Source organism: Semicossyphus pulcher, unplaced genomic scaffold, assembly GCF_022749685.1.
Source record: "Semicossyphus pulcher isolate SPU_LCO1_2020_fin unplaced genomic scaffold, fSemPul1.0.p SCAF_12, whole genome shotgun sequence".
NCBI lineage: Eukaryota > Metazoa > Chordata > Actinopteri > Labriformes > Labridae > Semicossyphus > Semicossyphus pulcher.
In genome coordinates this window covers 27,847,570-27,870,581 of record NW_027211626.1, presented here as the reverse complement: position 1 = coordinate 27,870,581, position 23,012 = coordinate 27,847,570, and the positions used below count along the sequence as shown (strand labels likewise).

Below are 23,012 nucleotides of genomic sequence, written 5' to 3'. Positions count from 1 at the left end.
TGAGCCGTGTAGCCATGCATGCGGTGCAGCTCCAGGACATGTTGGTCAGAAGTCCTCCACTCTGGTTCAGACTGAGATGTCAGATGAAACTCTTTGAGGTCAAGTCCCCCCACACAAAGAACTGACTTTTCATGAATATATTTGCCCTAAACTTGATATGATCCAATACTTAACTTTATAAGAAACTACACTCAAAACACTCTCTTTCCCATCAGCCTCATCTGTACATGGTTGTTGGTTCCACATAGCAAATGCCAGAATGCTAAAAATGATAAAAACTAAGATGTTAAACATTATGGGCAAAATGGCAACATGTTAGTATGAGCACTGTGAGATGTTAGCATGCTAGTGCTAGCATTTACAGCTGCATAGAGCTGCAACTCTGATTGTAAGGGCAGGTTCACACCTGCCTCATTTAGTCAGATTGAACTGAACCCTGGAGCTTTTGTCCCCGTGGTGCGGTTCGTTTAGGTCGGTGCGAACGCCAGAATCGAACTCTGGTGCGGACCAAACAACCCGACGGGGCTCAGTTTGTTTCCAAATGAACCACGGTCCGGTTTGATTCTGGTGAGAATGTAAACTGACTCAATGAAGCAAACCAAAACACAGTGCATTGTGGGTTGTAAATGGGTGCTGACATTTGCAGAGACACGCAGCGAGATGAGGAGAGGACAGACGTGGGGGAGCGACTAGGAAATAGAAATATGGGCTGACCAAACAATTTAGCAAATGCTTGTGAAAAGAACACGGAGGGGTTCAAACTGTTGAGATCGATCTGTGGAACAATATTGGTTAAAAGTGAAAAAAAAAACTCAGATGACAAAATATTTAAGTCTGCAACATGTTGAGAGTGATTGAGGAGTGTGCTCTCTCTCTCTCTCTCTCTCTCTCTGATATCTTCAGGGAGTTTTCCCACATGGAAATTCTGACCAATCAGAGAGCAGTTTCCTCATGCATCAAAACTTTTGGTTGGCTGGTAAAAGCTGTCGCGTGAACACAAACCGAACTCGAGGCAAAATGCAACTTTGTAACAATTTGGTCTTTGATTTGAATCAAACAAACATACTTTAGGTGTGAAAGCACCCTTACGATATAGTCTAGCTACAGTTAGCCTTATGTGCTGGTCTTGAGCAGTTCACCAACTTGCAGACTCAGATTGTTATTCTAAAACTCTCTTTTTACCTTGAAGAACAGGTCATGCTTTTCTAATGCAGCCTTAATGTGTGACTTTGTTTGTTTCCCACAGGATTAGCTACTGGCTGAAGCAATCTTAACTGAGCAATTTCAGACCCAGAAATATGTAATAACAGGGCCCAGGTTGCACACCAGAAAAACCCCTTAAGGTCTTGATTGAAACAACAGCTAGACTTTTAAAAATGCTGATTACAAAATGTCCATATTTTAATTCCACAAGGGAACGAGTGAGTGTTTTTGACTCCTGAGGAGACTCCAGAAACGTTGGACAGCTCTCTTACAATTAGAAAAATAGATAAACAGCAGTTGATAAAGTCCGACCATGAGGAGTAACTTTCTAAGTGTCTATCTATCGTTCTGATGACGTACAGGTGGTAGATAAACTCCACCAGGAGCGTCGCATGAAAACCACGGCCACCCAGCTGAACCACGAATGTTTGCCCACAGTTTATCCTTATTGAGCTGAAGGCTGACTGCAGCGTCTGTCAGCTGTTAAAGAGGTCTGACAACCGTCAAAACTATTAGCAGCAGTTTGAGACGCACAGGGGTCAGATATCAGGACCGTTAGTGAAATGCAAAAAGGTTTAATATGGCTGCAACAATCATGCCAAACAGACAAACTGTTAATTACAGGCAGGAGAGACGAAATATTTTCCAGGTCGTCTCTTCCAGGAAAGAATCAGCTAGAGATGGAGGTAAAAAGATGCCTCATCATGTGTCACCTGCAGACCTCTGGCCTCAGGGTCACACAACACATCAGATGTGTGAGAGACGTGTTCTTCACTCACATGTGGATGAGAACAAGGTTAGCCGCAGGAAAACGCACATCCCCTGTGTGGTCGTGTCAGAGTGTTTTTTGCAAGTTCCTGTGAATTTTTCTCCAAAATAAAAAAGCCTTCATCAGTGCCTCCAGGACGTTACGAGTCAGCAAATTCACGCAATTTCAGCCAATCCCTGCAACTTCACCACAAATTTGACCTATCAACCTACTTCCCCCACTGGCATCAAAGTGTACATCACCAAATATTAATCTTTATAGGTCTGCAATGTCGTAGGAACATCAGAGAGTATCATTTACTGTATCTTTAATATCTCCAGAACACTGCATGCTAGATACTTACTTTTATTTTGCAGTGAAGCAGACAGCTGGCTCCAGAGGCATCGTGTCTCTTTCAGGAGCTTCCCGATCCGGCCTCAAACTACTCTACTCTTAACAATGAATCCATGATAACAAATCCACACTCCATGTCTCCTTGTGATGTTAAAAACTATTAGCCGTTCACTTAGCCACTTCCTGGTGCCTTTAACTTTCCACCAACCACAGGCTCTGTTACAAATGTGACACACATTTTGCACACTGCTCATAAAATTAAGCATATTCTAAAATTGCCGAGGTCAAATAACTAATGGAGTGTTGTAATATTTAGGTTATGTTTCTACATTCAGAATTGTTTTTGAATAATGTATCCATCCATTATCCGCTTATCCTGTTCTGGGTTGCCAGGGGGCCCGGAGCCTATCCCAACTGTCATTGGTCGAGAGGCGGGGTTACACCTGGACTGATCGCCAGTCAATCACAAGGCTTACACACAGAGAGTAACAACCTTTCACACTCACACTCACACCTATGGGCAATTTTAGAGTCACCAATGAACCTAACGAGCATGTCTTTGGACTGTGGGAGGAAGCCAGAGAGAACCCACACATGCACGGGGATAACAGATTCAAACCAGTGACCTCCTAGCTGTGAGGAGACTGTGCTAACCTCTACACCACCGTGCAGCCCTGAACATGTTCTCTGTGTTTATTTAGCAAAATGTAATGACTTTCTTCTATGAATAACTTCCTTCATGTTTATAGTTTCATAACCTCTCAGTTTAGAGCGTACAGATTCTATGGATATGAAGCATTGAAAATACTCACAAAAATAAAAAACAAATGTTGGCACTTGTAGATAATTTTTTTCTACATGCGTTCTAAGGGTTAAGTTTGGTAGTTGACATATTTTAGCTATGCAAACAATTGTCTATTATTCTAATGTGTTTTTGAATCACATAGGTAAAGTTTCTTTAGTTTTTCAGAGCCTCTCCTTCCTCCTGAAACGAATAAGCCGTTTTGCCTTTCAAAGGTTAGACCTTAGCCACGATTGGCTGACAGTATTTGAAGCGACCGCGTAGCCCCTCCACCATGTGTGCGATCACACGTGGAGGAGCGGTCGCACTGCACTGCTCGTACAGAAGGCAGCCTGAGGTGAACGACGGTGAATGACGATTGGTTGATTTCAGCAAAAGCAGGTTTCTACGTAGAAACTTGCAGTTGTTCTGAACGGCCTATTTCAGAGGCGACTATTTAAAAGATGTTCTAGAAAAACCTTTTCACTGTGAACAATAAACACCCAAAAATGTGAAACCCATGAAAATATGAGGTTATCCATTCCAAAGACATGGCCCCTTTATTGTTGTTTGTCTTTAAAGTACATACACTGAAGGGACCGATTGTATGCATGATGGAAAAACAGTCTGAACACTGATCTCTCCGTCAGAATCTCTTTTCAATCTTCACTCATCTTTCGGTTTGTAGGACAGCTCGTTTCTTATCGTGTCACATTTTCTCCCACTGTCACCATTTCTCTAATTAGAGTGATTAAATCAGTTTGCAGCAGCCATTAATCTCCACCTCTCCTACATCACCAGCATGTTGACTTCCCTCTGACTTTCTCTGCTTTCCTTCTCATCTAAAGCACAATTATGGCAGGAGAACGGCCACTCCTGTGCTAAATGAATTCCATATCAGCTGTATCACAGTCATTAGATACACTAATGCACTCCATCATTTTCTGCTGTGATTATAATAGCGTGATAATGTGCTTTTAATCCATGCTGGCTGACCTTCTCACCCTGTCTCTGCCTTTGTCCTCCTCCGTCCCGTCTCTCCCTCAGGGTTCGCTGTAAACCTCCAGGTGATCCTGGCGAACCCGCGGGCGCAGTTTAAGCGGCGCGGCTCCCAGCCCGGGATGCAGGAGTCCGACTTCCTCAAGCAGATCACCAAGGTGACGGAGCTGGAGCCCAAAGCCAACAACTGCACACGGGTCAGTAATCGACATTTGAGGTTCTTTAACGATAAGTCTGTCTCAGTAACAACCAGGTCAGTTACACTGTGCAGACTGAAGCTTGACTGAAGGTCCACGGGAGTTATTTTTACCTCATGAAGCCTGGCACAATGCTGAGGGTCAGTCGGGTCTGTTGAGCCTAAACCCGGGATTTTCAGTGTCACGAAGCTGGCTCTCTTTTAACCAGGCTGAGTCACCATGGTAACTTACTCTGCAGAGCTGACCAGTTTCAGAGTTTCAGCCTAAAATCGTCTGTAAAGCGCCGCCCTGACATTAATAAAGTCCTGACAATGTTCTTATATTTTAATGTAAACGTTCCACGTGTAAAGACACAGGACGAAGCCGTGCAGGTACAGTAGCACTTACTGTAAGCATCGCATCATGGAGCCTCTGCTTTCACTACTGGAGCCAGCTAACGTAAAGAAAGCCTGGGTATGTTAAACTTGCTTTGTAGTAAACCCCCCAGGTCAGGTAAACTGTGCGGATTGAAGCTTGACCGATGGTCCACAGTTGTTAGTTTTACCTCATGCAGTGGCACAATGCAGGTCTTGACAGTAGATGGAAAATGAATGAGCTGCAGTTAGGGGCCATCCTTAAATTACATGCAAACATACTTTTCAGTTTAAAATAGAGACTTATTTTACTTACTCATCCAGACTTGCTCCCACGGCATGCACACCTGCCATTTACTCAATTATGCAATGAACCACGACGTCCTGCCCGCTGGTTTTAGAACATATTTCATTTAAACCAGTTCAGCAGCAGTTTGTGACGTAGCCATGAAAGTCAATTATATAGATTTATCGATATGGACTATATTCATGTCAGTCAGCAAAAAATTCAAGTGAATGTATTTCAGTTGGAAGAATATTTTGTTCCAGCTTAATGAAAGCCTTTTTTGTGTCATGACTACATTACATGTTGGTGGCATGAATTTGGTGCTCTGCAGCCTGCAGGGCTTTCTGCCTGAAGGCTCTTTTTGTTTCAAGATGGGGGGAGGTCACTGCTTGTGGCCCAAGTGAAACCAGAAGTCAATGAAGGCCAGTCACACTTGACATTTAAACAGAAAGGGAGAGGACTCGGATGCAGACAAGGATTCAGTTAGAAAAATACAGAACAAGGCATAAGCAAAAATGTCGAGCAGAGCAAAGGGCTTCCTGTGAATCCAGGGAACAAATAATCCAAAGGAAAAATGAAGCAGCAGAAGGTGAACAAACACAGAGAGGCGCGAGGAATCTATGAGCAGGGTTGACAAAGTAGACGAAGTATGATGAAAAGTTTCACGAGATAGATGAAGACGACCTGGCACAGAGACGGGGGAAGACAAATACTATATACAGCAGTGAGGAGAGACAATCAAGAGGCAGGTGAAAACAATGCAGGCAGGGCACATGATCAAAAGGAAGTAGATGAACATGAAGTAAAACAGGAAATATCTGAACAACAAAATACACAAAATATAAAACTAAACTCATGACAAGGCCTATTTATATTAAGACAATGATCTTTCCTAAAGTAGGTCAGGTGCTGACAACAGCATAGTTGGTTAATGGTTAGGTTAAAGTAATAAGATTTTCATTTGAATAAATATCTGTTAAGTCACTATCTATCGCCGAATGAGCTAACACAATGATTGTGCCGAATGATGCATTTGCAGTATCACAGACTGGGCGTCTGCCGACTTTTGCAGAAAAAACTCACAAGCGGCGCCCAGTTAGTGACGCGTTTTCCATCAGCCAGCTGTGGTTGGTCTGCCAGAGAGGGTAGGCGGAGCTAAGCCGCTGCTTTTCCGGTCTCTGCAAGTGAGTAAACAGTAATCTACTATGGCTGAACAAACAAAGAAAAGATGGATGACTACAGATACAACATCAAAAATAAGTGAAAATCCAAAGAAAAAGAAACAAACTCGACGCTCAGATGAAAAAGGAAAGCGACCATCAGCCAGGAAAATCAAGAGTTACAACCGGAGCCAACCGTGGACGTCACACATGCACTGTCTGGATATCTGGAAAGTGTGCTCCCGCAATAACCGTTTATCGCCATAGTTGCTGCCAAAGAGAACTGAACTGAGATCTTCGAGATTATCACTTTAAAACTGACAAAATGTTGTATTAATTGTTTGGTTAAGGTTAGGTACCAAACTTAAAGGGTTCAGTAAACAGATCGCTGGTTGAGTAAAGACACGGTACATCAAGGAAACTATAAAAAGGATAAGTCATGTTCTGTGCATAAATAATAAGGAGTGACTATGACTTCTGGTCAGGCACAGGACTCAAACACCCTGGAACACAACACCTGGACCTTCTGTCTCTAGACGCCAGCTCACCAGACTTCCTAAAGGCCTTTAAAGTTTAATGTATGAAAAACATCCGACTGACAGACATTACTTCGTATTTTTGCTGACACTCACAAAAAGAACAACTCATGACCAACTATACAAGTCTGAAGAAGTTTGTGACTATTCTGTGACTGCTGTGAGACCAGGTTTTATATTCTGTGTAAAATGAAAGTGATTTTTCACCATCCTGCATCTGTCAGTCTCTGCTGTTTGTTTATTGCAGACTCTATTTATAAGTTGTTTTATACGTGTGTTATCAGACTCTGACCTGCAGATTGGAGGTGGAAGGCACAGACTGGGGTTTAATAAAAGCCAAATTTATTGGTTTGCTTCTAACGCTTCTGTCTGTGTGTGTGTGTGTGTGTGTGTGTGTGTGTGTGTGTGTGTGTGTGTGTGTGTGTGTGTGGTGCAGTCATAATAATGGCTGCCATCACAGCAGTAACTAACCATGGGGGATCTCTCCTCTCTGCTGACAGCATGACTCATGCTTTAAGCTGGTGGCTCGGGCTAAACTTAGACACACACAGCTTGAATTGGACAGAAATGGCGTTATAGCACTATCAATTCTACTTGTGTGCTTAGACAGCGAAGATCGATGCGGCTCATCTCAAATCACCACAGCCCCTGTCGGCGCTCGGTTTTATGAAGCCACTCATCCTCTTGACAACCATCACAGAGACGCCTTAAAGGGCTCTTTGTGTGAGATGGATTTTTTTCCTTTGAGAGAATATGTGAGCTAAAAGTTCCCAGTTGCTCCAAACCAGCACCAAGTCTGCCGGTTTGTTTTCATCCGACTGTTTTGTAAATTACTTTCTGGTTGCTTCTCTCTGTACAAGTATTATACGATTATATTATATATAAGACCTGAGACAGAATCATCATTTTAACTGTTATTATTATTATATATTATATACTTTTCCTATGATCAGAAAACTGTGACAACAGCAGATCCTCTCTGTGATTCTTTTTCCTCCCTTCTGTTCTTGAGTTGAGATCTTTGGCTGCGTCCAGTTACCCACGTGATGACACAATCACATTTGGAAGCGTATGATTGGTGTAACGTAACTAGGCAACAGTCAAGGGTTGTTTTATGAAAACATTTCTGGCGCCTAGTTGGAAAGTTGGCAATGTTAGATTAAGTTTATTGTGTGTTTTGGGAAGAAATTCAAAAGCTTAGAAAATGCAAACAAGTGAACATTTTTCAGGCTTTTGGAAAATAACAAGCAACTTTGCAGTGAAGCTCATGCCGAGCGTAACACTCACAGATAGTCTGCTAATGTTAGTACCGCTAGCTTAAATAAAGCCAGCAGCCAGCTAGTCCACGATGAGCTCTGGGGGCAATATACGGTGTAGATATCCCTGTCAGTGACTGATTTCCAAGACCAGAAGATGCTACTGACGATGCCTGTAGAGCTGAGAGCTCCTTCAGCTGTTTACATCAGCTAAAAACGTAACTAAGGAGTACAATGAGAGACAAACGTCTGAGTGATTGATGAGGCGGAGCTCGTTCTATAGGAGTTTGATGCAATGAAGTCTAATCTTGCAGGCGCCACTGTACTCAGAAGCCCAAACTATCCCCTGTTTACGTTCTGTTCTATCCTTTAGCATTTGTTTTGAGCTCCAATTTATTCCTTTCTAACACATGCTCAGTGTGAAGCAGTCTGTTTGGTTAAGGCAGTGATTCTCAAACTGTGGGGCGCGCATGTTAGGGGGTGTGCGCCAACGTTTGGAAAATGTAGCAGGCGGAACTATGTTTTGACGTCGGACAACCCCGGACTCATTTTCGGGTGGCACAGTACACAAACGCGTTGCCCTCGCATATGTCAATGATTTCTGTGAGAAGCACATCCCATGTAGACTTCCACACTCTAATTGTACTCTTTTCTTCACTGTATTAAGTTTTAATTCACAATCTACTTTAATCTGATCACTTTGCTTTCCTTCACTCACCTTCACTCCAACACACCTGTACCTCTGCTCTCTGCACAGCTGCTAGCCCCGCCCCCCTCTATCTGTCTGCCTTCATCAGCAGTCTGTTTCATTAAGTTACAAAAGTTAAATCGTGTGCACGAGGGACGTTATTAATGAAGTAGCGATCAAAACGATCGATTGATCGTTACCAAATGACATCTGCACCTTTTTAAAAGCTTTATAAACAGCGATAATCAATGCATTTACATTAGGGACATACGTAGATACACAATAGAGATCTGACATATGATTGTGTGCGGACAGAGAACGTCCGATGTCGGACCCTCTTTTACTGTTAGAACACTGTGAGGAGTAAACTGGTCCCGCTGTTGTTTATTTGGTTGCCACGACTTCACGTGTGATTGACGTCCTGTGACTCCTGTCCCTGTTTTAGGGCCACCACTGCAAAATGTATGTAGCAGAAACATTGGTTTTCTTAGCACAGATTGAACTTTATTGTTATTGTTCTGAGAAAGTTATTGCACATTTTATTATATTTCAATTTGAAAAAGTCTGATGGAGCAACTGGAATTGTTTGAGAACCACTGGGTTAAGGAATATAAATTAATTTGTTACATTCAAGAAACACATAATGGTATTGGTCAGCATAATAACTCAGCATTGATTTATTTCTTCCACATGGGAGTCAAAGCACAGTCTCCTGAGTTAATATCTGCCGACTTAGGAATCAGAATAAGATGATCTTACTTTATGCGTATAGCCATATTTTCTATCGCTTTAAAAAGGAAAAACTGTTTTTATTAATCCCTTTTTGGGAAATTCAATCACACACATAAAGGAGCTTTACACTTGCATCAATGGATTGATAGATGTCAGAGTAAAAGAATTGCCTCGAGGAGTAAGGGTTGTGCTTCCTTGCTGAGTGGCATCTCTGCAGTGTCCATGAAGTGAACTGGCATCTGTCCCGCTCGCAGTCCACTCTTAACACCCACTGGTCCTCCGGTTTCAAAGCCAAGTCCTCCACGAACTGAGCTACTGAATTATTCAGTGAGGTAACTGGTACATTTTTTCAAAATAAAAGTGGGTGAATACAACACAATAGTTCCAACATGTTTTGATATTTAGATTAAGCCTAGCTAGCTTACATGTAGACAGTTAGCATGTTGCTAATGGAGCAGAATAGCATACTAATCTCTCTAAGCTTAACCCAAAGTCATAGTGTTAAACAGCAACAGTACAAAATGTGGTGACATTAGATAAAGTGATAATCAGACGCATCATCACAGATTTGTTTTGAAAAGTGCTTTAAAGTTTTGGGGTGCGATGGACAGCAGCACAGGGCTCCAGCAGGGCTTTGGTTTAGTCCTATTGAGGCTTATTTAGCCCAAAATAAGATGAGAAAAGTGTTTTTTTAATGCTGGTTTCTAAGTTAAGATCCTGCTTCCATTCCTCTGTTACACAGTAAACAACAGTTTCAGTCTCAGTGGAGAAACTGCAGCGAGCTGCTGCTTCACCAGGAATCAACAAATGTGAAAAGTACATTAGCGCTTTCACGGTATGCGTGCAGGTCACATCGTTGCACCGTCAGTCCCTGGTGGGTTATGGGTAAATGTTTCCTGCAGGGAATAGAATAAAGACTCCCGGAGCTGCTGGATCATCATTCACAGCTGCTGCTGCTGCAGACAGCTCTGTGTTGAGACTATCATCGTCATTATCAGCCCCATTACACTAATGGAGGTATACCCTGCCGTTGATATTAATACAGGCCATTAGCAGGCTGTGACATCATCAGTCATCGCCCAGCACCGCTCAGACAGGAGGAGGTGATTTCAGCATTTATCATGTCAGTTACAAAAGCAGCGGGTGGTGACATCGTCACTCATAAAGTCAGTGTTGTGCAGTTACAAATTGTGACATGACTCCGACAGTTGAAGCAGTAAACAGTTACTCCTGCACGGCTAGCTGTGACATCATTGATCATGTTTCATGTAGCTGCAGCGAGGAGGTGTCAGATCGTAACTCTTAACCAGAAGGTGTTGAGACCCAGAACATGTGGTGAGATCCCTCCGCCCTGTTTTGCGCAGACAGAAAACATGATGTCACACAGCGATGTTGTCATGGCTGGTGTAAGCGGGGTGAAAAAAGGAGAAATACAGAGCGACTTGTATGACTTTGTGTCTGATTTAAACAGACTCACATGTCAAAATAGTTACTTCAGTAAATCCCCCATATTTCTCCTGTTACACAACAAGTTAAAAGTAAAACATGTTATATGTCATAATTTCTCATTTCCCTGTGGGTGCATCTTTAACAACGAGCTAGGCAACTGCCTGGGGCTGCACTTTGGTAAGGCGGCAATATGTGGGCCAAATATGAACATGAAAAATGAAGGAGTAACCAACAGCAGGTTCAGCTGTGCTTTCTTAAAGCACAACGAAGAGCTGGGAAATAGTTAATCTCTCTGCACCTGAAGCCCAAACATCTGAGTAACCACTGGAAGCCTGAACATCTGCTGAAATCAAATTCTAAGGTCTTCAGCCCTCCGGCTTTATCTGCTCTGAAGTCATTCTTAAAGTTACACATGAAATGTGCACAAACACACATCAGAGTGTGTTTAAAGAACATAATAAAGTTGTGTCTGGGAGAGACTTGCATTGGATTGATTCATTATGAGAGGCTAGATTTTGATTATTGGCAGCTATGTCTCTACTGCAAAGATTTTTGAGTTATTATGCAAACCTGCTTTGTGTATAACAGGTCTGCAAAATGCCCATGTGTAGAGCCATGCATGACGTATCTAAATGAAACTCTGAGCACACTAGGGTTGGGGGAGCGATGTTTTTTTTGTCCAGAACGACAAAATTGAATGCGACAACAAGGTTCAAGATAAATTCATTCAGTTATCATGCACTACCAATGTTTAGTCTACTTATAATTATCTGTGTAACCTCGTCATCATTATTTCTTACTGTGAAGAGAGAATATAAAGTGCATTACATCACTCAGCGGCAGAGTGACATATTAAGTTCCTAATTTATCAATCAGCAAATATCTGTGCTCTTACTCCCTGAGCTGGGCAGATTCAGGCATCGATAGAGCTCGTGGTTGGTCTGAAATGACTTAGCATTGATTCCCCCCCTGGTAGCAGGTACACACCCTGACTCCAGGCTCCACCACTTTGAGGAAGGTATCAGGATCAGATCACACGGCCTGAATGCGACCTTCAAAAAGGAGGGCAGAAATGCTCATCTGATGGCCGGGTCAGTATCTGCAGACGACTGACAGGCTCTGTAATGTAGTTAGAGCGGGAGAGTAATGGCAACAGACAGCAGTGACAGGACAAGAGAGGAGGGGGAGGCAGGAACAGATGGAGACAGATGATAGCACAGGAGGAGGAGGAGATAGAGAGGAGAGTAGGGAGAGTAAACGCTGTGCAGAGAAAAGAGGAGAGGGAGATAAAGCGACTGAAGGTGGAGTTAGAGAAGGGACACAGGGACGTCTGCTGCCACGGACTGAAAGACTTCACTGCTCTCTATTTCATTTGCAATGACTCTCAGGTTTCTAATAATATTCACTTTTATTTTATTAATGTGACTAAATGCATCTCTGCCAGCCGCCAGATCTGGTTTAGGTTATCTGATCCTAGAAGCACGATGAGTGCATTTACAGATGGATACGTCCCATTAAGAGATACTTTGGTTTAATACCACTTGGTTCTTGAGTCTGAAGGTTTGTTCTTTGGACCTTGAAAACAGCAGTTGACAATTTAACAGTCTCTAAACTTTGCTCAAGATCTGCGCTCAAGTGGTTAAAGTGCTCAGAAACAGACATTTGAATATTTACAATTCTGTGGGGAAAACTTACGGTGGCTGACAAGGGCAATCATGCTGCAACAGGCCAGAAAGAAGAAACAGGCTGCAAAGTCCAAAACACATGCAAAAGTCCAAAACACATGCAAAAGTCAAACACACATGCAAAAGTCAAACACACATGCAAAAGTCCAGAACACATGCAAAAGTCCAGAACACATGCAAAAGTCCAAAACACATGCAAAAGTCAAAAACACATGCAAAAGTCAAACACACATGCAAAAGTCCAGAACACATGCAAAAGTCAAAAACACATGCAAAAGTCCAGAACACATGCAAAAGTCAAAAACACATGCAAAAGTCAAACACACATGCAAAAGTCCAGAACACATGCAAAAGTCAAAAACACATGCAAAAGTTCAGAAACACGCAGCAAATGAAAAACACTGCAAATCTAGTCTTCCGTTGTGGAAGTGCTCCAGGCCTGTGGGAGCACTTCATTGTGAGAACTACTCACAATGCTTGTGTGCAATAATGGTGTGTTCTATTTATACTCGGAAATTCCAACTGGAACGCCCCCTGAGGTTGGATTTCTGACTCGGAATGTCGGGGGAACCTCACCAACCCCGACCTCATATCTCCGTGCATCAACAGTAAATGAAAGCTGTAGTATGAACTGTTTATTATCACTTCTGTCTTATTTGTGTGTCATTGACTCAGTCGTACACACAGTTCTGTCCAGTTTCTATCCTTCAACATGTTGTGGACCTCATATTTGTTCTGTAGTTGTATTCCAAGAGAGCAAGCACAACAACTGTTTTACTGGAGGCGTCCAACTTGCTTTTCCGACTTGTTGTCCTGGGATGCGGTCACTCGGGTGTGACGTCATTCTCATTTCTGAATTCTGATTTCTGAGGTAAATAAACACATCAGGCACATTCAATTAAACATGGAGTTAATGAGGGCAACGAGAACAGTTCATGTTTTCATATTTCAATCTGCAAAGAGCAGACACGCTAAAGACATCTCTGGATTCAGTGTCTGTAAAGGGAGGGGTTTGCTTGGCTAATGTTAGCTACATTGGAGCATTGAGACTGACGAGCTAACACTCTGTTTTTAAATGAACAAAAGTCTAAACAGAGACCTTAAAGGAGCAATTCGCGTAAGTCAAAGCTGGTGTTCTCTGTAATCGATAGAAGCAATAATATTTGAAATTGGAGCCATAGCTGTGAGGAAAGTTGCACAAACAGCTCATAGTTTCGCCCATTCTACATTCCTACAACACCCAGTGTGCATTGCGCCCCTCCTACTAAAAGGAACAGCCCAGTGAGAGATGCTGGAGTGAAATAGTACGGGCGTCCTAGTCTGAGGAAGCGTTGTTTAGCGAGCTCAGCCAGACTACGTGAAACGCATAATCTGGTGGAGGTTTTCAAGGGCCCATTGGAGAAGCGAATAGCATCCTCCAAAGGCATTTGTTTCCTACCATAATGGCACATCTCCCCATAACAGCATGATATGACTAAGGTTGAAAATTGGCAACTGGCCCTTTAAAGCCCCTCTTACACATGCACTGCACTCCTGGAAATGTACCCTTATTACACAGGTGGGCTGCATGTCAGAACACAAATCTGCATCTGTTGACCCAGACTTTAAGCGAACTTTCTGCTGCCAGCCTCCAAGTTTGGAGTCAGCGTGAAGATGGGGTGAGCCGATGTGTGAACACAGCAGGTAATAGTGTGGAACATTCACGGCGAGCAAGTGGGAGCTGAGCTGAGTCGTGCTTTACTCTTACTGCTCACCTCAGTGTCACTGTCGTCCCTTCTTGTGTTTGTGTTGTGGAAACGTCCTCATGTTGTCGTGATGTTGACCCAGAAACAGTCACCATTATGGAAATATCCTGCTCCTGCACGTTCTACCCGAGTGCCACCTCTCATCTAAACCAATCTTAGTACTGTATGTCCAGTAGTGAGAGTGTGTCTGACAGACAATCTCCCGCTGTGTGGGACGGGTGTGAAAGGGCAAGTCTGGAAAATTTCAGGTCCTGAATGTCTGGAGTTTATGTGTGAAAGTGACTGATTTTATAATCACTGTCCATGGTTTTAAAGTATGAAAGCAGTTCAGCATGTAAGTGGATATTGGGTAAATGTAGGAAAACATCAGATAGGTAAGCCTATTGTCTTATACTGTATATTATCTGCAGTAGAGAACTGCTAAAGATGTGTTTCACTGTTACAATGTCATTTAGCAATCCAAAGCGACATTCATCTGAGAGTTAATACAACACAAGCGACGATCAAGACAGGAGGGAACGAAGTCAGTAAGAGCCAACAAACAGCTTCAAGTGCGATCGGACACTGGTACCAACACGCAGTGTATAGGGCGTTTCTTGTGTGTTTGTTTGTTTTTTAAATAATAATAATCATCATCAGCAACATCCACAAGATCAGTATAGTCATCATCATCATCATCATCATGAAAATCCTAGTCAGCATAAACTACATCCTCGATGTCATCATCATCAATAGCATCAATATCATTAAGGTCAGAGGTCTTCACAAAGAGCTGGGTCTTCAGCTTCTTCTTAAAGGTGAAAGGGACTCTGCAGACCCAGTGGAGTTTGGTAGCTTGCTCCACCTCCTGGGGACGACTGAGGAGAAGAGTCTAGTTAGAGACTAAGGGCCCTGTTGTGATGGGAGGACCAGGCGCCTTTCATTGGCAGAGCGTAGTGGGCGGGACGGAGTGTACACCTGGATGAGGGCGTTCAGGTAGGCAGGAGACGTTTCTGTTGCTGTTTTGTAAGCAAGCAACAGGGTTTTAATTTGATGCGAGCGGCGACTGGGAGCCAGTGGAGGGATATGAGCAGTGGAGGGATATGAGCAGTGGAGTGACGTGTGCTGTTTTGGGTGGATTGAAGACCAAGTCGCGCTGCTGAGTTCTGGATCATCTGCAGAGGTTTGAATGTTCATGCAGGAAGGCCTGCCAGTAGGGAGTTGCAGTAATCGATGTGTGATATCACAAGAGCCTATAGCAGTTGTGCTGCATGCTCTGACAGGTAGGGTCTGATCTTCCTGATGTTGTACAGGACAAATCCACATGACCGAGCAATCGAGGCCACATGAACCTTAAAGGTAAGCTGGTCGTAAGTTATGACGCCCAGGTTCTGTGCAGACTTAGTGGGTATGAGTTCAGTTTGTCCAAGCTGGATATTGATCTGTGGTTGCATAGAGGGACTGGCTGGGATGACAAGGAGCTCAGTCTTGGATAGGTTGAGCTGAAGGTTGCGTTCTTTCATCCATTTAGAGATATCGGCAAGGCATGACGAGATGCGAGACTGTAGTGTCGTCTGGTGGGAATGACAGGAAGAGCTGGGTATCGTCCACATAGCAATGGTATGAGAGATAATGGGAGCGGATGATTGCACCAAGTGAGGTGGTATTTGAGGTACTTTAAAAAACCCTGAGAGCACAAACAACTGTAAAATCCTGCCCAATAAATATCTTTCAGTGAGAAGTGACAAGATAATGAAGTAAAGATACGTATTTATTATAACAGATGATGTGGTGATTAGTTTTTGTCAGAAAGTCTTTATTGATTAGACTCTACAGGGAGATATGGTGATCAAAATGTGTCTGCCCTGTGGAGGCCAGACACTGTTGGTGGTGGCTGCTGCCTCTGCTGAAACTGATAAGGCTGATGAAACTGTGAGTTGGAGTTAGAGGGGTGCATGTGACAACGGCATGAATGAACTGGAGGCAGAGAAAGAATCATATTTAAACCACAGCAGCAATTTGATAACAGAGGCCAATGATGCGTGTGTGTCGGTGCTGTTGGATGGATGTGACCAGCTGATGAACTGATACCTCGACTGACAGTGCTCGACAATGACAGCAGCAAATCATGAGAGCTTCTTCCACCTCCCCTCTGGTGGACCAACCACTGCTGGGTGATCGACGCCACTTTAGATTTTTCTCGGGAATGTCGACTCAACACACAGTTCATAACACCAAAGAACACTGCAAATGCTGCTGCAGGCTCTCAGCAGGGGGCCAGACACTCAAACAGCACTGAGTTAAATCATTCAGCGATGACAGATGAAGACTGAAAAAACATTTAACTGAAATTGTTGCAAAATATGACATCATGAAATTCTGTTTATGTCCTTGGTTTAGAAATGGCGGCCAAAGCTACAATAGTAAGACTGAGGTTGCAATGAACAAGAATTGAAGTGCAATCATCCAAGATGGATGTTATTTGGAGGTAAAACTGGGCCCTGTTGTGACCAATCGTCCTCCCGCTGCTCCTCCTGAAATTTCCCCTCCTGATGGAGAGAAACAGGCCTGTCCTCTCTTTATGCTATTAAGGGAAAAGAGCTCTAACCTGGTAAAGCTTTTTGTCTCCGTGTTGCCTCAGGGAGGAAGAGAAAGATGGAGCGGGAGAGAGGACGGAGAGGTAAAAACAGGAGCGAAGCCATGAGAGAGAAAGAGGGTGTGATGAATGAGGGAAGCAGAGAGCGGACTGAGGGAGAAGGAGGGAGAGGTGTGTGTGAGTCCAGGAGGGCACTCTGACTGCATAATTGGTGCACGCACACACACACACACACACACACACACACACACAGCTGCACAGACTCACACACATTCAGTAGTGATTTCCCCACAGCTCTGGAGTGATGCTTTGGCGGCGGCTACATTAGCCTCGTTAGAAATGCAAAGTGGGCCAATTAGCAGCCCAGTGTGCAGGAAGTGACATGTTCCACCTGAAGAAGCCCAGAAACACCGGCAGTGTTCACGGGCAGCCATAAATCATGCCTCTGTGTGTGTGTGCGTGTGTGTGTGTGTGTGTGGTTTGGACACAGAAATGTCACACACACACACACACACACACACACACGTGAATTATAAGCTCATTAGGTATTGGCTAAAAAAAAAACACTCTTAATCAAAATAACCTCACCTGAACCTCTGGGGAATTAAATCCCTCCCTCTGTCCAGGACAGTGTCAATCAGTGCAGCGCTGCAGTGTTTTCTCTCCGACATATTGCTGTGAAATTGGCTGCAAACACAAAGACAAACAGCTGCAGCGAGGTGTGTGCTGCTGTTGATTTGATCCATTTCAAGAGGTGTCAGACTGTTTCCTGAGTGTGGATCTCTCCTGGCACACTGCGGAGCATCACATTCAACAGCAGGAGGATACAATGCAATCTCTGTTTCAAAGAACGGCAGTGTCTTTCATTTGACAGATATTTCATCAGAACACCGTCAAGGAAAGATTTTTTACCTCAGAAAGTCTTTTCAACAAGGGAAATACAACAACCCACGAGCTTTAGACAACATCAAACTTCTCTGGCTGTCAGTCTTTAAAATTGGCTCTGAAGTCGGCATCAATCTCTGCTCTGAGTGAGATCTAAAACAATTTATCAGTAAGTAATGGCAAACTCTTCTGATAATGATAAAGGTCAACATTCGCTGACTTCAGCCTCTTAAATACTATGTTTATAATAATGTTTCTGGTCTCTTTCCTCCTCTGTGACAGTAAACTCCGTCATCTTGGGCTTTGGGAAACACTGATCGACACATGTCGGAATTGTCCTTTCCTTTCTCTATTTTGGAAGTCTGTCTTTGACTTGCTCTCAGCCATCACATCTGTTAATATCCACCCCTCAGCCATAGTTGGCCTGTTTGGTGTCCGAACATCTGACCACTCACTGGCTTCCTATTTGCAGCTTGCAGCCTTCCTCACACTGCTGGCGAGTCGTGTTATTCTGATGCACTGGAAGAGTCCTCACCCCCCCCTCATACCCACTGGATAAAGGTCGCCCTATCCTTTGTGAAACTAGAAAAACACTCCCTTCATGGCTCTAACATAAAATTCATAACATAAAATGTGGCTGCATGTCAGGTGCCTCCAGCTGGATGCTGTCCCCACTGACTGAGCGACCACAGACTGTATAAATAATGGACGTAGCCAACATGAAGTCACCCATCGGTTTCTCAACTGTGTAAATGAAGCCGAAATATGGCCGCCGCCATGTTTGTTTACTGGAGCCTGAAGTGACCATATTTGGATGAGAGGGTGGAGCATGGAGAAAAGTGAGTTATCAAAGCTAAACAGTCTGTGTCTGTGGCTGATCCATGAGCTTGTGAATGAGTGAGTTTAACTTTCCCAGGAGGAGATTCTGTTTGTGAAGGTGACTGACGGCAGGTGTTCGTTTTTCAGACTAAAGAAGTAGACGACTCGCCGCTCACTCGCCCGGTCAGAGAGCGGGTAAACGTACAATAACCGATCTTCTCATCATTATGGTCCGCTGTAATCTCTCCGGTGAAAAGCCAACAAATTCTGACTCCTACTTATTGGCCGATGTTTAAATATGTCTATTATAATGTGTAAATTAAATATGTCTAATATGTTATTGTCTCTGATGTGTGTTTTTTTGTTGTCTTCTGTCCTTTCGTTGTTTAATTTTATTTCATGTATTTACTTAGTTTTAGTTTTCTTCTTGTGGTTTTTGTCTTAGTATCATTATTACCTCTGCAAATAATTCTTTACTTTTCTATCATTTATTCAGTCCTACATGCAACTATCTGTGGATTACATTGTTGTTGTTTTCGGTAAAATTCCAAAATAAGTCATAAATCAAAAAAACACCTTCCAAATGTCAATACAAAGAATAGCATGAAGTCATTTGCGTGTGTGTACGTCACCTTGGTTCTCCTTCATGAGATCATACAAAGCTGTGGATGTGAATACAGTATAAAAACATTGCTCTATAGTGCTACTAGTATTCAAAATCCTCTGCTGGGTACCTTTAACTTCATTTAATACTTAAAATCTCAATGTCACCGATTACAAAGATGATCATCATGTTACCTGCAGTTTTCTGTGTTTCTAAAACATTTTGTACAATGAGGCAGAAGTAACGCTCAGGTATCACCTGACTTACTGTAGCAAAATACCATCTTAAGTCTTTGCTCTTACACAGTGTCAGTAAAGCTCTGCCATCCACCTGCTCCTGTGCTGTTTATTCAGGTATAACAGCCTGTTCATTCTTTATTCAGAGCCCAGCGTTTCCTCTGTCAGCACATTTTCTCATCCCTCTTCTTCCTCTCTTTTTCAGGTGCTGGTTTGGCACACTCGCACAGAGAAACCGCACCTTGCAAATGAGCCCAAACATCGGAAAGACACTGTGGTCATTGAGGTGTGAGAGCCTGAAGAGCTGGGCAGAGGATTCAAAAGCAGGAGCTGATTGTGGCGGGCCATCTTCTCTTGGCTGGGACTGAAAACAGCACCCGGCTGTTTCTCCTTATCGAGCTGATACAATCTGTTCACCACGGACACGGACTCTGAGGAGCTGCATGATTCAAGACTTCTGGCTGTCTGTCAAACCTGCTGTGAGAACTGGACAGCACTGAATATGTTGCTGTTACAAACCGAGAGGACTGGGACGGTTCATTTCTTCCCTCCAAGGCCTGCTGATGTAAAAAACAAACTTTAATGTAAAAACATCATGTTGCTGAATTGAAAAGTTGCCATGTGAGTCATTAATGTCATTTGAGTCATTGTCAAACTAACTGTGGTACTGATAAAGTTACACTACAAACACGTCTCCTGGAGATAACTGCCTTCATCTCATGACAGTGTTATCGTAATGTTTTCACGTCCAGAGTTTATAAATCTGGGTCCTTTTTTAACATGTAATCGTGTCTAAATGACTAATGGGTTCGTCACAACGGTCATCGCATCCTGCAGATCGAAAGGATGCTTTACAGCTGCTTCAATCTGTTGGCTTCGTTTGCGCTATTGTGTGTTATGCTACCCCTGAAATCGTAAAGATGTTACATCAGTGTTAAAGAGAATCAAAATATGCTCCACATGCAGAACAGCTAAATATGATGTAAAATAAATAGTCATTATACACAACTGGAGGTGGAAAAGCACTTTGATAGCAGTTTTGACAAGGCCACATAAATCATTAGAACGCTAACTGAAGCAGACTTTTTTACCTCATTTTAGTCATTTAGGCCCAAAAATATATTTTTATTTTATCTTTATTTTACCAGGAAATAATCCCATTGAGATACAAGATCTCTTTTACTAGGGACTGCTGGCCAAGACAGCAGCATTTAAAGTTTCACGTAGAGAGCCGACAACTGACTAAGACAGGCAAGAAATTAATCTACCAATAGCTCAATAGCATTCAGTACTAGGACAATTGCAGTTACTGATCAAATGCTCCTTAATTCGGCTTTGATAGACTTTGAAGCTAATTCATTTCTCCAGTTTGAGGTGACCCTGTAGCTCAAACCATGATGAGGGAACCATTAAAAGCACTTTTAATGAAGACAGATCGAGTTTGAGTAATGACAAACATTATATGTCCATGTGACCGAAGGCCACGGCCACTGACAGTTTTAGGAGACAGTAGAGAACATAAGTAAGAAGGCAGTTCATGTAGCAACGCCTTGTAAAGATATAAAAATAGGACCCAGATTAAAGAATACCAGAATTCCCCTTTAAGTACAAAGCTGGTTAGAGGATGCTGTTGAAGAAGGGTTGTTATACGTACATCAGGTAGGTGCAGGGCAATCAAAACAGCAGCAAGGATTAAAGCCTGCACACTTGCTCAATGCCACAAAAAGTTCAATAGGCTAATCACAACGTTTCGACGCGATGGTCTTCTTCTTCAGGTGATAGTTCAAACTATCTTTTGTGGCATTGAGTAAGTGTGCAGGCTTTTCTTCTTTTTATAAAGATCAATCTTAACCTGAAGTCTTACTCACACATGCTACTTTGAGTGCGTTAACACTGAGAATTATGGCAAAATACAATGTACGATGATCCAAGAAGCAGTTTTTGAGTAACTACGGTCTGAAACTGGAAGGTTGGACAGTCCTTACGCCCGCGGTGTTGGAGATCTTGGCCACGTATCAGAAGGAGGGGGCATGTCATAGGCGCAGATGGCGGTGTACTTCACGAATCATGGGGAAAAAACGGGCCACACACAAGTCAAACTTGCAGCTTGTTCATTTTTTTGTGGATGACAACAGCAGTTGTCGTATGTCATGTACACTACCCTGGCTAAATAAGCCCACGAGACAACTAAGTTCAAAGTGCACAGAGAAGACATTTCAGTGTGTTAATAGAAGTATTTGAATTGAGACACTGCACAAGTTTTTGCACTATGCTTGGTTTACGACGTCCCGTCTCCAGCTCTCTACTTAACACACGAAATCAGCATTTTTTTTCTCATTTCAACTTCAGAAAAAAGGTGCGTTTAAAAAATATTTCAAACTAAACTTTCCAAAAGAGTCACCACAAAATAAAATTTAGAAAAAGCTTTTTTTTTGCATCAGCTTTTCACTCCTTTAATTACCTGCTTAAAAGTCTGTTTGTTCTGGAATAACTGAACCTTCTTCATCACGTCTTCACAATGGCTCACACCTGTAACAGGCCAACCAGCATCTGGTCTTCTTTGTTTAAATTAATCACAGTAAAGTCTGGGAGTTAATGTGGTAATGATTTATTGATGCATCCTCTATGTGACCCAGTGCTGATGATATGTAATGAACTGGAACGACCTCTCATTCAGTCTGTATGTGATCAGGTTTGCGGCCTTCTGTATGTGAAATAACAAGTGACAACTCTGCTGACAAGCTGCCATCAATAATGTAGAGTCTGTGGGCGGACAATAGAGACAACTCGCCCCACAGGCAAACGCACCTGCCAGCGGAGGAATAAAAAGGACTGAAGTGAGCAGACGGGATGTAAACAGCACATCAGACGGGCCGCTCAGGATGTGACAGAGCTGTTTTCTTCTTCTGGCACTTCTGTCCCGTTCACTGAAGTTAGGAGGCGACTGCGTTGGTGTATGATGCAAAATCAAAAAATAAAAACAGGATTAAATCCAGGATTCAACAAGCCTTTATTTCAAATGACCCTCTTGTAAAACTTGGAACAGAAAAAAGGAACAAACAAATAAAAATAGAGTCATTAGACAAACATGAACACACACCTGGAGATATTTTAATGCACGGAAACCACTTTTTTTTCTTTACTAGGCACCAGAAAATGTAAACACATGGAAATAAACCTGGAGGACTCGTGTGTTGTTCACATGAACCACGTGTGTGTGTAAGAGAGTGCTTTAGTTATTGCATGGCAGAGGGACCCTGTATGTACGGACATGAATCTCTGCATCAGCACTCGGCTAATTCTGTGCGTACATAGGTGTGTGTGTGTTTATTCAATGCTCCTGTTTCTATTCTCAACTCTTCAGATACGACAGATTGGTCAGTGGGCCAAATGCTTCAAAATAGGACTCTGTAGGTTTTAACTTTAGCGTCATCTCTGGACCCTGTCCTCCTGTCGTTTTGATGTGCTGTTGAAGTCAGGTGACGTATGAGGAGTGCAAAAGAATGCTCAGGATTGGGTGAAGCGATGAAGGGCTCAGCAAGCTTTATTTTGAAAGCCTTACCATACTGCGGCAGTGTCACTCAATTGGCCCCTTTATTTTGAAAGTCAAACCTGATGTTGTGTATTTATTATTGCTAACTTGAAGGCTGAATCCTGCATGTGCGCAACTGACACTAGAGTGGTACCTAGATCGTCATATTTTGAAGGCCAAATGACCAAG

The 23,012-nt window shown here is 42.9% G+C and overlaps 1 protein-coding gene across 1 annotated transcript in view; it reads left to right on the top strand.

The window, feature by feature from the left end:
• The window catches only part of b3gat2 (beta-1,3-glucuronyltransferase 2 (glucuronosyltransferase S)), a 59,064-nt gene extending 39,085 nt beyond the window's left edge, over positions 1-19,979 (top strand). Inside the window, exons 3-4 of the mRNA XM_069658139.1 lie at positions 4,134-4,282; positions 19,497-19,979. Of these exons, the coding sequence (XP_069514240.1) occupies positions 4,134-4,282; positions 19,497-19,583 (236 nt within the window). The 3' untranslated portion in view covers positions 19,584-19,979. The remainder of the gene's footprint in view (positions 1-4,133; positions 4,283-19,496) is intronic.
• Positions 19,980-23,012: the final 3,033 nt, after the last annotated feature.